The following is a 14,837-nucleotide window of genomic DNA, read 5'->3' as shown; positions in this document are numbered from 1 at the left end:
TATGCGTACCGGCATCAACAAGAAAATCGGCATAGATAAATAAACATTTCAAAGTTACATCGTAGTACAAATCTTGATTTAATGAAAAATGCCCTAATCAGAAGTATATTTTACCCTGTTCCTTGAAAATAATAAAACAAATTAAACATTTGTGCCGTGTACTAAACGTAAGTTTATTGATTAGAAATTATTTCTATATTATTCGTAGTTTCTATAAATCTTTAAAGTTATTAAAATGGAGAATATTTATTAGGCAAGACAGATATTACAGCTGTTCAAAGAATGAGATTATATCGTCAGCGAAAAAGTAAAACAAATACCATCAGTCAATGAATGTATGTTAATTTTAATTACATGAAGTTCTTCAAACACAATTATTACATGATGTGTTGCGAAAACAATATTTGTTTAGGCTTTGTTTAACATAATCCACTGTGTGAACGAATAATATAGAATTTATTAATCAGCAATTACTTCATTTCTGACAAACCGATCATGTCATATTTGAAGTATGACTTTAATTTCTAATGATGGATTAATTTAGATCAGAAAAATACAGAGTAAGATATTTTTTATTGCTATTTTCCCGTAGGGCAAGTTATAATAATCGCAAAAAAATCGAAAATGAAATTTTTTATATATCATTACATTTCAGAGGTTTCTGAATATTTTGGCATACTTTAGAGAAAATTGATGTATATGTGTGTGCGTATGTGTGTGTGTAAGTGTGTGTATGTGTGTGTAAGTGTGTGTGTATGTGAGTGTGTGTGTGTGTGTGCGGATACGTGCAGCAAAAAATGACAAAAACTGTAACTCAGTTTTTAAGAGGACGGAGCGTCCGATTTTAATAATTCAAAAACCATGTTACTCGTATTGACAAAATGAAGAACTGATTAATTGGAAGGCAGGTCTAGCGGTTATGGAATCTCAATAAAAATAAATGGTCAAAAATGATCATTAGACATATCCATATCAAATTATCAGATATTTTATAGAGATTTTCATAATGTGTACCCGTTTTGTGTTTTTTTTTTTTGGGTTCCGTACCAAGATTTTTAATTACGGTGTGGGACGTTCCAGCAATTTGCCTCAAGGCACGATGCTATGCACCCCACTGGTTATTTGATTGTAATTGGAATTTAATCCAGCTTATAGTTGGACTTATTTTTAGACAGAGTTTAGTATACTAATACTTAATAATAGATGATATTATTACCTAACTTTTTTTCTAAAAAAATGTATGAACATTATGTCAAGCAATTGATCAAACGGAGTTGAATATTTTTACTCATTTTTCTTACTTTGTAAATTAAATAAAATATTTACACGTTTATTTTATGCGTTTTGTTTGCTCTAGTAGTTATGTAAATTGTTTTATCCGAACAAATGGATAACTAACTAATGATAATTGCAAAACTATAGAAATAGATTAACATATTTATAAAATTATTATATATAATATTTTATAAATTTTATAATATCGTTTCACGTAAAATCAAATATGTTGTAATTTTTGCTCGTATAAAAATGCATCAAACTTTAATAAAACTACGAAAATTATAATCATTATTTTTAATTATTAAAATTATTTGAAGAAATTAAATTTAAATACATACTGGCGGATACATTAAAATTTAAATACTCGGAATACTTTTAATCACTCATAAATTATTTTACATTTTATTGATTAAGTCGATTATTTACACATGTCGGGAAGTTCTTGTAACTAGTTTTAACTTTCAGTAGGGTAAGTTATTGTAATCATCCAAAAAATCGAAATTGATAATTTTTGCATATCTTCACGTTTTGCAGGTTTCTGAATATTTTGGCATACATTAGAAAAAATAGACATGTTTGGTTATGTATCATGTCATCCAACAAATTATGTTTGCACTTCCATGAGACAATTATCCTTTATACTTCTAGAACCTGTAAACTCTTATTATTATTAGACAAATGTGCCTCATCATTTTTTCCATTGCATAATGGCGACAAATGATAATGTTAGGAAACTGAAATAGGAAAAAAATTGAGTCGTCGTTGTTGTTCTTGCAATGTCACTTCCATAGTAGAAAGAAATGTTTGTGTCAGAGAAGAGAATTATTACGGAATTGCGGAAAATTTAAATTGCGAGAAATGGAAAAATATGTAATCATTGTAATTAATGGTGGCGGCAGTGAACTTGAGGATTAATTGGTGGAATCAGGAAGACAACGGTTGAAATTCAACAGTATTTATATTTATTGTTAGCTAATTTTAAATGCCAAGTCAGCTGATTTCTAACCCAGGTTTATTTCGCCAGAAAATCCAATTTGCTAAATTGTGTTATCTCTACGTCATCAAGACTGTCAATCATATTGATTCTGCATATTGTGTAAATTATGTTTACAAATTTTAGTCAATTTTAAATATCGTTTCTCATTGTGTCACCTTCTTGTGTAGAATCAGAATCACAATCACATTCACAGGTGCAAAAGATGATTTTCGGCTTTAGTCACGGTTTAAGATCGATTCCGATACACTCAGAAGATATTATTCAGATTCAATTAAAATCCGTCTGTGTATACAAAGTATGGATGAAGAAGACTATTTATAGAGGAGAGAGAAGGAAATTGTTCTTTATTTAAAGATATTTATTTGGATTTTTTTATATTTGGACATTTCGTGCAAACCAGAAATTTATACAATCATGATGCATCTAGGGATCAAAATTTGGTCGATTATAATTGAAAATTTGTAGCTGTTTAGGCATTTACTTTTCTAGGAATTTTGATATTTATACCTTAAAATATGTAGCAATTACTTTTAGGCATTTTTGTTCTTATTTACGATTAAATACAATATTAGAAACTTAAGAATGTAGGTATATAAATATTTTGATACTCAGATATTTAAGCTTTCCTTAACTTGGACTTCTGGGCTTCAAAACAATCGTCTACAAATAAAAATATATTTGAATTATGTACAATTATTTAGAAAATTTGTACTATGATGAAACTAAGCAGCTTTTACATTTTTAGGCAATTAAAAGTTTGGCCATTTAGGTATCCAAAAATTTAATGACTGAATAATTGTAATTTAAGCTCTCATTAATTTGGATTTTTGGGCTTCAAAACATTCGTCTACAAAAGAAAATATATTAGAGTTTTGTACAATTATTTTGAAAATTTGTACTAATATGAAACTAAGCAGCTTTTACATTACAGTTAGAAGTTTGGCCATTTAAGTATCCAAAAATTTAATGACTGAAAATTTTTAATTTTTTGCATTAAAATAATTTGAAACTCTCAAGTATTAAGGACTTTAAATTAAAATTTAAATATTAAATTACAAACTTTTGTGTTTTATAGTTTTTTGTTCTTAAGAATTTTCTTTTTTTAATTACAATATTTGTTACAACTGCTAAATTATTTAACATCTAGTAATAATAATGAATAATACCATAAATTAATAATAAGATAATAATAATTAAAATAATAAGAGTACAAAATAAAGAATAGTATTTTCATTAAAATGATATCCGTAGTTTGAAGATTTAATATAAAAGCAAATAATAATAATAATGAAATGAATAAATAAAATAAATAAAATTTCTGAATAATAAAAATAATACCAGAAAAACTATAAAGTGGAATAAAAGCAACAAGTGACAGATAATAATAAAAATAACAAAATGTAATTAAGAATTTTCTTAAGGCTCTAGAAAAATAAAAACTTAGGATTTTGGCATCTAGGGTTATATACAGGCTATAATAGTTTAATATTTTATATTTTTTTAAGATTAAGTTGAAAAAACTAAGAAATTTAGAACTTTAGATATTTAGGTTTTGACGTTTTATGATATTTATAATTTATTTTAAATTCTTTTTTTGTAATTTCGTTTGTAATTAGGAAATTTTTACTGTTAGAAAGTTGAGCATATAGATTTTTCCTCTGTTAAGAATTTCCTTATTAAAAAAAATTAATTTAGGAATTCAGGAAATTTACAACTCAACACTTTTTGAAACCAGTTTTTTTAGGAATCCATATCTATATTTAACACTTTAGTTAGGGTAAGTTATTTGGAAATCATCCAAAAATGGAAAATGCACATTTTTGCATATCTTTACGTTCTAGAAGTTTCTGAACATTGTGTGTATGTGTGTGTGTGCGGATATATTTTTTGTCCACGCTTCCGGGAACATGGATCAACTGATTTACAAAATTAGTTTTTGGTGAAAGCAGGATAAAATTTATTTCAAAATTAAAAAAAATAATTTTATTTTGATTTCCAATGTTTTTTTAAATACCTAAAATTATTCGGATTTCAATTTTCATTCATGCTAAAACATTTGAAATTTCTCGAATATTTCATTACAGTAAGGGAAGTTCCAGCAATTCGCCTTAAGGCACGATTCCATGCACCACTAGTTAGTTTTTGTTTGGTAGATGTAAAAATGTACGAGTATCATTTTTGTTTTTTTTTTAATTTGAAAACTGAGAAATCTAAAGACGTACAAATTCAGATAATATTTAGATTTTTAATTAGGTAATCATTTAAGTCAGTAAGAATTTAAACAAGCTTGTATTATGATATTTTAAAATTTATTGATTTAGGCATTTTAAATTCGGATTTACTTGCTGGCTGAATACAAATATAGTAATTGAATAGAAAGAAATTCTAAGTTTAATAAATAACAACTAACATTATATAATTGATATTGTTTAAAAAATATTTATCGATCAGTTTTACCCATCTTTCCCATATAAATCGATACCAATACACCATCTATCACCACAATCAGTCGCCGATGTTTGTTAATGGATTTATTCCAATCAAAATTTTATATGCACTTAAATTATATAAGAGAACAATAAAAAGGAATGAATATTCGAAGAAGACACTGAGGCGATTATTCTCAAAATTTCAAGTCGGTTTTCTTATTCACCAATTTTAGAAATTTAAAATAAAATCGATGAAACTGGATAAGTACTTGCTGTTGATTATACACATTTGTTAGGCGATTGGCCCAGCCGTTTCTTCAGAATTAGCAAAAAATAACAATATTTCATCTCTATTTTCATAAAAAAGGCTGAACCGATTTTGAGAATCAACCACGTTGATCATTTCCACGTTTTGCTATAAATCTCGTCACCATTTTTACAATTATTCAGTTCCCTTAATTACTGGCATTTTATTCATATAAGAGTTTTCACAATGATAGTAATTATTAATTCAAATAATTTACGCGAATGTAGAAATGCAATCGTAATATTCGCACGTAACATTTGCCTCTTAATAATATTAATCACATCAGAATGATAAACAGAATTCTTACGTACTTTACGATGCAATTAGAAAAGACGAACACATTGTGAACTAATGAATATAATGAATAGGCACGGTAATGGATTAAATGTGAATATTATACACACATATATATATATATATATATATATATATCTATAGATATAAAAATGCATTCATAAAACTTACATCCAATCGCCGTGAAAATTTGGGAAACTGTTAAGACAGGTTTTTGCATATTTCGATTGAAACCAAGTGGAATGGTTTTTGAATGTTATTTTTAATTTTTTGGGTCAAATTTTATTTTATCATAAAGCGTATATAAATATATATATATAACCCTAAATTTTCCCCATCTTGCCACAAACCCCTATTTTGTAAGAATTATTATAGTAATTACATCAGATTTCATCTCGATTTCTGTAAGTGAATGTTTTTGACTGAATTTGGATTGAGATTTTTTTGAGCTTATGAAAAAGCTTAATTTTACATAAAAATTTTTATTTCTTGAAGGATTTTGCAACTCTAACACTTCTTTTTTTAATGTATTGGATCAATTTTCTAAAAAAATTTAAATTGCGAGTTTGAAAAATACATGCAAGCAACCCTCAATATTTACATTCCTACAACGCTTTCCAATTTCATTGCAAAGTCATAAGAATAAATGGTTATACCTCTTTTTCCTTCTACTTTCAAATATTGCTGTTAAACAATGCTTTACTGATTTTTGATACATTGGTTGTGGACCTTTTTAATTCCGGAATTTCATATGTTACTATCTATTCTTCGATAAATTCTAGGAAATTATAACTGGGAAAATGTTATTCGACAAAATATCCCTTTGATCGATACCAAATTTAGGTTCTGAATTTAAATAACAAAAATAAAAAATAATATAACCTAGAAAATGTTTTATAAATACCAATGAGTATATAATTATACAAATGAGATCTTTCAGAGCACCGTGCTTGAGAAAAATATGATTTGCAAAAAAATAGTGCTACAACGCGAAGAAGTGCATTTTCATATTAGCATTTCAAAAAAGTTGATATTTTGTGTTTCTAGTAACACTTGCGATTCGTTTAATAACGTTTTTGTATATAAATATAACTACGAACAAAACTACTTACTACAATTTAATCATAATTAAATAATATTCACGTAAAACATCCTATTATACGTAATTGAATATCATTTGTCAAAAACGTTTGACATTTGACGTATTAGCCACCGTCCATTGTTTTATTCAAATTATGCTTCTACAAAAATGCTCAATTTAAAAATGTAAAGTTTCTAAGCGATTTTGAAGTAATATCTCACCTTTCCGACAACCTACTGATTAGCACGAATTTTTCAAGACTAAGACTGGCCAAATCGGTTTAGCCGTTTTCGAGTTTTAGCGGATCATTTTATCGAAAGCTCCATTTTTATATATAAGAAGATTATTATATTTTTGAAGACGTTATTCAATGCATTTTGATCCAGTTGATAATTTCATATATTATAATTTGCCTGATAATTTTTTTACTATAACTGTTTATGGGTATATTTTACCTTATGAGGTTTTTGATCCCTCGTTGTCGTTTTCATCTAAATTGCGTTATAATAATTAGACAGAGGACAAAAGCCGTTACACGGCGACAAAGAACTCTTAATAAAAATAAAGCAGAGCAATATTATAAAGAATAAAGAACGATGAAGAGACACATGTGTAATATAAATATGATTTCACGCCTGAGACAACACCCTACGAACACACAGTTATTTTGTCGCGATAATAATTATCAAATCATATCGAATGACGAATGTAATTCGGGAAAATTGTTATAAGGAATGTAAGAATTTTGCATACAAAATATTACCAAGATACACATGTAACTACCACTGATTCATATAATAACTAGTGGTGTATGGCATCGTGCCTTAAGGCAAATTGCTGGAACTTACCGTACCCCGTACCGTAATGTAATATTCGAGAAATTTTAAACGTTTTCAAATATATTATTACAAATACTGTAACTTTCATTATTTTAGCTATCTTGTTTGTTATATTTGAGCAAATCAAATGTAAATCATAAATCAATTTATCTCCAGAACATTAACAATCGTCATTTCATTTCGAATTCTATTTAAAAAAAATTGTTGCCCAAATAGTTACACAAAATTGAAAAAGTGCTCCCGTATAGTCACAGTCTTAACGCAGTATGCAAATAATTCTGTGCGACATTTTCACTTATACTGTGCTTAGCTTGGCGGCATTTTCACATTTTTCAATAGTTTTCACAAAATTTGAAAAGTACTCCAGTACATAAACAGTCTAAACGCACTTGGGTAAACATTTGTACCAGAGTGGCGCTTAGACTGTGCTTAGCCTGGGTAATTTTTTGAATTTTTAACTTCCCGTAAGCCTAGTTATAGTGAACGCAAAAAATCGAAAAATTTTATATATCTTTACGTTTTAAAGATTTCTGAATTTTTTGGCATACCTTAAAAAATGGATATATGTGTGTGTGTGTGCGCGTGTATGTATGTGTGTGATGTGCGGATACAAATTTTCGTCGACGATTTCGGGAACACTGATCAACCGATTTGAATAATTCAAAGAACATTCTATTCGTATTGATAAGGAGACGTGCTGATTAGTTCTTGGCGAAGGCAGGTCTAGCCGTTTCGGAGATATGGGGCAAAAACTGCCAAAAATGTTAACTCAGTTTTTAAGAGAACGGAGCGTCCGATTTTAATAATTCAAAAAACATTTTACTTATATTAATAAGATGAAGAATTCAAAGATAAAATTTTCATGAAGGCACGTAAAAAAAAGTAAAAAAAATGCCATCTGGCGGTCAAAAATGATCATTAGACATATGCACATCAAATTATCAGATAACAATAAGTATAAATTTGGTTTACATTTCTATGGGTTCCGTACCAATGTTTATCCGTTAGACGGCGACGCGGCGCTTACGCGCTTTGACATTTCGTCTCTACGCAGTTAAAGCAGTACGATTGCTTCGAAAAAAAGTTCAAAATATCCAAAATATGTCAAAATGAAGAAAACATTTTTTTTTCAAAAAAAGTAATTTTTTGACAAATTTATAGTTTCTGAAAAATCTAATTTTTTCGAAATATTTTTTTTAAATGTTAATCGTTTTTAAATACATAATAATTTTTGGTACGGAAAGTTTCAGCATTTTCCTTAAGGCACGATGCCATGCGGTTTGAATTTTTAATCCAAAATTACACAAATATTTTATGGAAAATAAAGAAAGATGTAATAATTTTTTATCCTCAAAATCAATTGTTTTGTCGATACAAGCAGAAAGTTTTTTAGATCATTCAAATCGGACGCTTAGTTCACTCAAAAACTGCCATTTTTTGCACATCTAGCTCTGTATCTTCGAAGTGGCTGGGCCTGCCATTGCCAAAAACTAATCAGCACATCTCCTTATCAATAGGAATCGAATGTTTTTTGAATCATTCTAATTGGTTGATCCGTGCGCCCGAAAACTTGGATGAAAAAATGCGGACACATAAAACACACACACAATATTTTGGTATGCCAAAATGTTCAGAAACCTTCAAATAGTCGAGAAATGCAAAAATTTTCATTTTCAATGTTCGGCCCATTACTATAACTACCCTACGGAAAGTTAATTATTGGTCTCTACCCTAGAAAGGATTCGAGACTCCAAAAATTCATATAATCTCTCTTCACTAAAAGAGAGAAGTCACAAATAATTGTGCATAACATCGTACTCGAAGCCTAAAATTTTTTGGACTAACTACAGTAAGGCAGTACTCTGCGGCGCGCGATAGGGAACATTTTGTTCTTATCAGAACAACCAACAAGCCAATTTGACTTTAAGCAAACGAAACCAATTATATCAAAACAAAAACACATGTCATGTAAACAACTATCTGACTATGTTCAGTAAAACTTTCAGCTACTGCATCATTGCAAAAATGAGTTTTTTGATGTCTTTCAAAAATTTGTCACTTGGTACTTTATACCCTATAGACGAGGTGATTAGTTTTTGGAAAAGGCAGGTCCAGCTGTTTCGGAGCTATAAAGCAAAGAGTGCAGAAAATAGAAATCGGATACAAATGGGATACAATTTTTAATTCACGTTTTTGAGAGAACGGAGCATCCGATTTGGATGATTCAAAAAACATTCTATTCCCATTGATTAAGAGACGTGCTGATTAGTTTTTTGCGAAGGCAGGTCTAGCCATTTCGAAGATACGGTGCAAAAAGTGCCAAAAATGGTAACTCGGTTTTCAAGAGAACAGATTTAACAATTCCAATTTTAATAATTCAAAAAACATTTTAACTGCGTTGACAAAATGAAGAATTGATTAAATTTTTGCGAAAAGCAGGTCTAGCGGTTTCGGTGATACAGAGAGAAATGTAAAGATAAATGATATTAGGCGGTCATTAGACATATGCATATCAAATTATAGAAATTGTAAAAGTGAGTACTAATTTTGTTTACATTCCTATGGGTTCCGTACCATGAATTTTAATTTTTAAAGTTCACTTATAATTTCAAAATTTTCAGAAAAAAAATCTCAGTATTCAGAATAATACAAAGTTTTATACTTTAAACATAAATTATAAATTTACAATTTAGTTTGAAAAAAGTATATATTTTATGTGCGTTATTTTAGTCGTAAGAAATATATGATCAGATGGATTCATTCGGCATCGCTTGTAAATGTAAACATTCTTAAGTATTTTGTGCTATAAGATCGTCACTGTATAATATATAAACGAAAACACATATAGTAATTGTAATTATCTCTTTGAAAATATTTAAAACAATTGTTATTAATCATTGATCAATATTCAATGATCTTTTTTTTGCTCGAATGTTTAATTCTGTTACGGAAAGTTCCAGCAATTTGCCTCAAGGCACGATACCATGCACCACTAGTTTACTAGTTTTTATTGTTTACACCTTTGTCAGGATAAATGTTTAGTTTATCCTGACCTACCTCACCTACATGTAAAACTATTAACGATATTATATAAAAACATTTGTCGAATATAACTTATTAAAATACAAAACCTTATTAAACCTTTTAAAAAAATTATACAATAACCTCATGAAACAAAATATTGAAATATTTATAAAACAACTAAATAAAGAATACTTAAAAACTATATTAAGGTTTCGTAAACTAAACAACAGTGCTCATGGCAAAAACAACTAACAAGGAAAGAAATACTTTTGTTATAGATTTTAGAACATCTTCTGATAGCGAAGTCGTAAAAGTTAAGGTGTTGGCTGGATATGCATCTTTTGACCTCTACTTTCAAATATTGATGTCAAAAAACTCCTAACTTTACTTGGTTTTTCGATATCGATGGTGATCCCTCACTCTATCTCAAAAACAATCACAATTTCTCAACCTAACAAAATTCGTAATGGCAAACTAATTGATCCAAATTTCCATCGCCCTATTGTATCTAGTATTATCTCATCACAATCATTTCTATCGAAATCGTTATTTTGCACAACCTATATTAATTATTCCTTCTTATAACTACAAGTCTAAATTTACAAATTTTCAACAAACAGTGGTAACAATTGGTGTAAATAATCCTAAGATAAGATTTAGATCCTCCTCCCGATATCCACTAATGAGCATTTTTATATTTTGAAAATCCTTGACCCACATGTAAAGGCACCTAAAGACATGACCATATAACGTCCAACAATAAAGGAAACGTAAATCATAAAATGTAGCGGACTACTACGAATCTTACCTAACACCGACAATAAAATTCACACCAACATTCGAACAATTCAACACTTGAACACTTCTTGAACATTACCATTAACACCAGAAAATGATAGACAAACAATAATTGTCAATTGTGAAATTCCTTTGCAATTTCCATACTGTGCTTTTGTCTTCGTAAGACATAAATCGTAATACGTCTTAAGATAAAGAAACCGACGGACTGATAGACTGATGGACGGATGGAGGAATAATTAGTATAGGTTGTGCAAAATAACGATTTCGATATTTGCGATGAGATAATACGAGGTACAATAAGGCGATGGAAATCTGGATCAATTAGTTTGCCATTACGAATTTTGTTAGGTTGAGAAACTGTGATGGTTGATATAGAGTAAAGGTCCAACAGGTTAGGAATTTTTGAACAACAATATTTGAAAATAGAGGACAAAAGATATATAACCAGCCAACACCTTGATTTTCACGACGTCGGTATTAGAAGATTTTTAAAAATCCATAACATAAGTTTTTTTCTTTCACTGTTAGTTTTTTTGGCCGTGAGCACTGTTGTTTAGTTTACAAGACCTCAATATAATTTTTTTTAACTTCCCGTAGAGTAAGTTATTGTAATCGCCCAAAAATCGAAATTGAAATTTTTACATTTCTCGACGTTTTGAAGGCTTCTGAACATTTTGGCATACCTCAGAAAAAAAGGATGTGTGTGTGTGTGAGTGTGTATGTATGTATGGATACAATTTTTCGTCCACGTTTTCGGGCGCACGGTTCCACCGATTTGAATTGTTCAAAAAACATTCGATTCCTATTGATAGGGAGATGTTCTGATTAGTTTTTGGCAAAGGCAGGACCAGCCATTTCGAAGATACGAAGCTAAATGTGCCAAAAATGGCAGTTTTTAAGAGAACTAAGCGTCCGATTTGAATGATTCCAAAAACTTTCTGCTTGTTTTAACACAATAATTGATTTTGGGAAAAAAAAATTTGCTTCAATTTTTTTTTTTAATTTTTTTTTCCAATTTAGTTTATATAAGTCTTATAAATATAAATAGACAATATCACAATATTTATAATAATCTATTTTAAAACATTTAATATTCCTCGATCATTTCGTTACGGTACGGGAAGTTCCAGCAATTTGCCTTAAGGCACGATGCCATACATCCTACTAGTTTAATTGTTTTATAAGATGTATTGTTAACTTTAAGTTATATTCAACACATGTTTTTATATAACATCTTTAATAGTTTAGATGTGGGTGGGGTAAAAAGGACCAGTTGAACCTTTTCCTTGGCAAAGGTGTAAAGAATAAAAAGATTGTTTACATTTACAAGAGATGTTGAATGAACTATATTGTGAATTTAAAATTAATATTTTAATTATGAAACTTGATATGTTTTGAAAATTCTGAAAAAAATGCTGGAAATTTTGAATTTTGTTTGAACCTTATCATTGAACTTTAAAAATTAAAAATCTTGGTACAGAAGCCAAAATTTTTATAACAAAATTAGTACTCATTAATAAAATCTTTATAAAATATCTGATAATTTGATGTGCATATGTGCATGGTATCGTGCTTTAAGGCAAATTTCTGGAACTTCCCTTACCAGAATTAAATATTCAAGCAAAAACATGATATCAATAAATATTTATCAATGATCAATAACAATTGTTTTAAATATTTTCAAAAAGACAATTATAATTACTGTTGTAATTATAATTGTGTATAAATGTATAAATGTGTTCGTTTATATAATATACAGTGACGATCTTATAGCACAAAACACTTAAAAATGTTTACATTTATAAGAGATGCCGAATGAATCCATCAGAGGATATATTTTTTACGATTACAATAACGCATATGAAATATATATTTTTTCAAACTAAATTGTAAATACAAAATTTATATTTTAATTATGAAACTTGGTATATTTTTGAAAATTCTGAAAATTTATTTTAGAAGTTAATTTTTATCGATAATTAGTCAAAAATCAGAAAGTATTATATAGTTTCACGGTTTACTGGAAAACACTCTCCTAGCATTTTTCTCTAATTTTTTGAATTTTAACAAGTATTTAAGTTTTTTTTTAAAAAAGTAAGAGTAACTTTATACATACTAACTTGCTTCACTATTTTTTTCATATATATATATATTTGAATAAAAATCAGAACCCAGTATTTTATGAGGTATTGTGATATTATTTCCTAGACCAGTGTTATTAGAAGACCATACAGAATTGGACCAATAACTTCCTAATGCAATTATTAAAAAGAGGTTACATTTAAGATCTATAGAACTGGTATTTCTACTGCTTGATATCAAGCTAGCCAAGAGGATATTGAATCTAGAATTAGCCTGCGAGCCACCGACCTATAGATTCACTATATAGATTTTATACATTTTAATACAAAATATTAATGTTTCATGCAATTTTCAAATTTGTGAAATCTCAGATTTTATTTAAATTTTGAATTTGTTCCAGGCTTGGATAAATTTAAAATTTCAGTTTCTTGACTCTTGTTTATTCAAACAATTACCGTAACATTCATTAAAACTCAACAATATAAATATTTCAATATTAATTTTGCATACGAGTGCAGTATGCCCACGCACGGAACTGTTATATAGAATTATTATTTTCTCAATGGAGAATAATTTGAAAAGAAATTACAGACGACAATGACATTAAATATAATAATTATGAATAATATTAATAATAATTGTACGCAGAAAGAACTGAGAAATGAGAAATGTATGTTGTATAATTAACATATGCAAAAGAACTGAAGTCCTGTTAAAATTAACGCCAAAGATTTTAGAATTGGAAATACTTATGCAAATTTGGTTTGTAACAAGTTATTTGTTAATTTGAAAAATTCTATTCGTGTACTAATTATTTGTATATTAGGAAAAATTGAAAATTTACTAGTAAGAGGTATAAGAAAGAAAAACAGCGATCATGTATAGGTAAAAAACAAATGGTGTATAAAAAATACTTAAATTTGGGTGTACCATTACAATTTTAATAATTTGTTTGTTTGAGGCTACTTCCTCAGTTTCTCGGATGAGAAATTGGGCGTTTTACAAAGTCATATATTTATTTAAATATTTTATTTTACATACTTTAATTTAGCTTCAATCGTATATATTCAGACAATTGTGATTTAATATAGAAATTATATCTTACCGAATCTCTATCGCTGCTTTCTTCGACCAAAGTTTCTTCAGAATCATTATTGTTTATGGTCACTCCTGCACTTTTTGAATAAATCTGAAAAAAATATTAATAAAACACTATTAATTATTAGCAATTTTTAAGGACAACGTAACACTGATGTAAAAAGGTATTATTTTATTTATTTACTTATTTATTTATTTAACTATATATATATATTTCCATATATCAGTCAGAATACTTAGTTACTTTTATTTTAAAGTTCAACCATTCAAGAATATGTTGACCAGAAATTTTCGAAAAATTTGAATTATTTTCGAAGATATAGCTGTTTGACCTCGATAATCTTCTTCTAGAAGGTTAACGAGGTTATTATCTTCTGTTTCCTTCAAAATTTTGAATGCATTTTCCCCGAAACTCTTTATTTGGATCACGATACCTACGATTTCTCAATTTCTACTCGATCTATTCAATTGAAATTTTTACATTGTTCTTTTATAGACTTCCCATTCAAATTAAAAATTTTAAAAGCAGTTTTTCTGAAGCTGTCCTTTTTGGTCGTTATACCCACGATTTCTCAACTTCTACTCAACCTATTTAATTGAAATTTTT

At 28.3% G+C, this 14,837-nt stretch overlaps 1 protein-coding gene across 1 annotated transcript in view; it reads right to left on the bottom strand.

The window, feature by feature from the left end:
• LOC113389605 overlaps positions 1-14,837 on the bottom strand; it is a 58,422-nt gene that overhangs the window by 12,241 nt on the left and 31,344 nt on the right. The window contains exon 6 of the mRNA XM_026626625.1: positions 14,238-14,321. Within this exon, the coding sequence (XP_026482410.1) occupies positions 14,238-14,321 (84 nt within the window). The remainder of the gene's footprint in view (positions 1-14,237; positions 14,322-14,837) is intronic.

The sequence above is a fragment of the Ctenocephalides felis genome, unplaced genomic scaffold (genome assembly GCF_003426905.1).
Source record: "Ctenocephalides felis isolate EL2017-DRISC unplaced genomic scaffold, ASM342690v1 CF-g0.4_SCAFFOLD_03573, whole genome shotgun sequence".
Taxonomy (NCBI): domain Eukaryota; kingdom Metazoa; phylum Arthropoda; class Insecta; order Siphonaptera; family Pulicidae; genus Ctenocephalides; species Ctenocephalides felis.
This window is presented reverse-complemented; position numbering and strand designations above follow the sequence as displayed.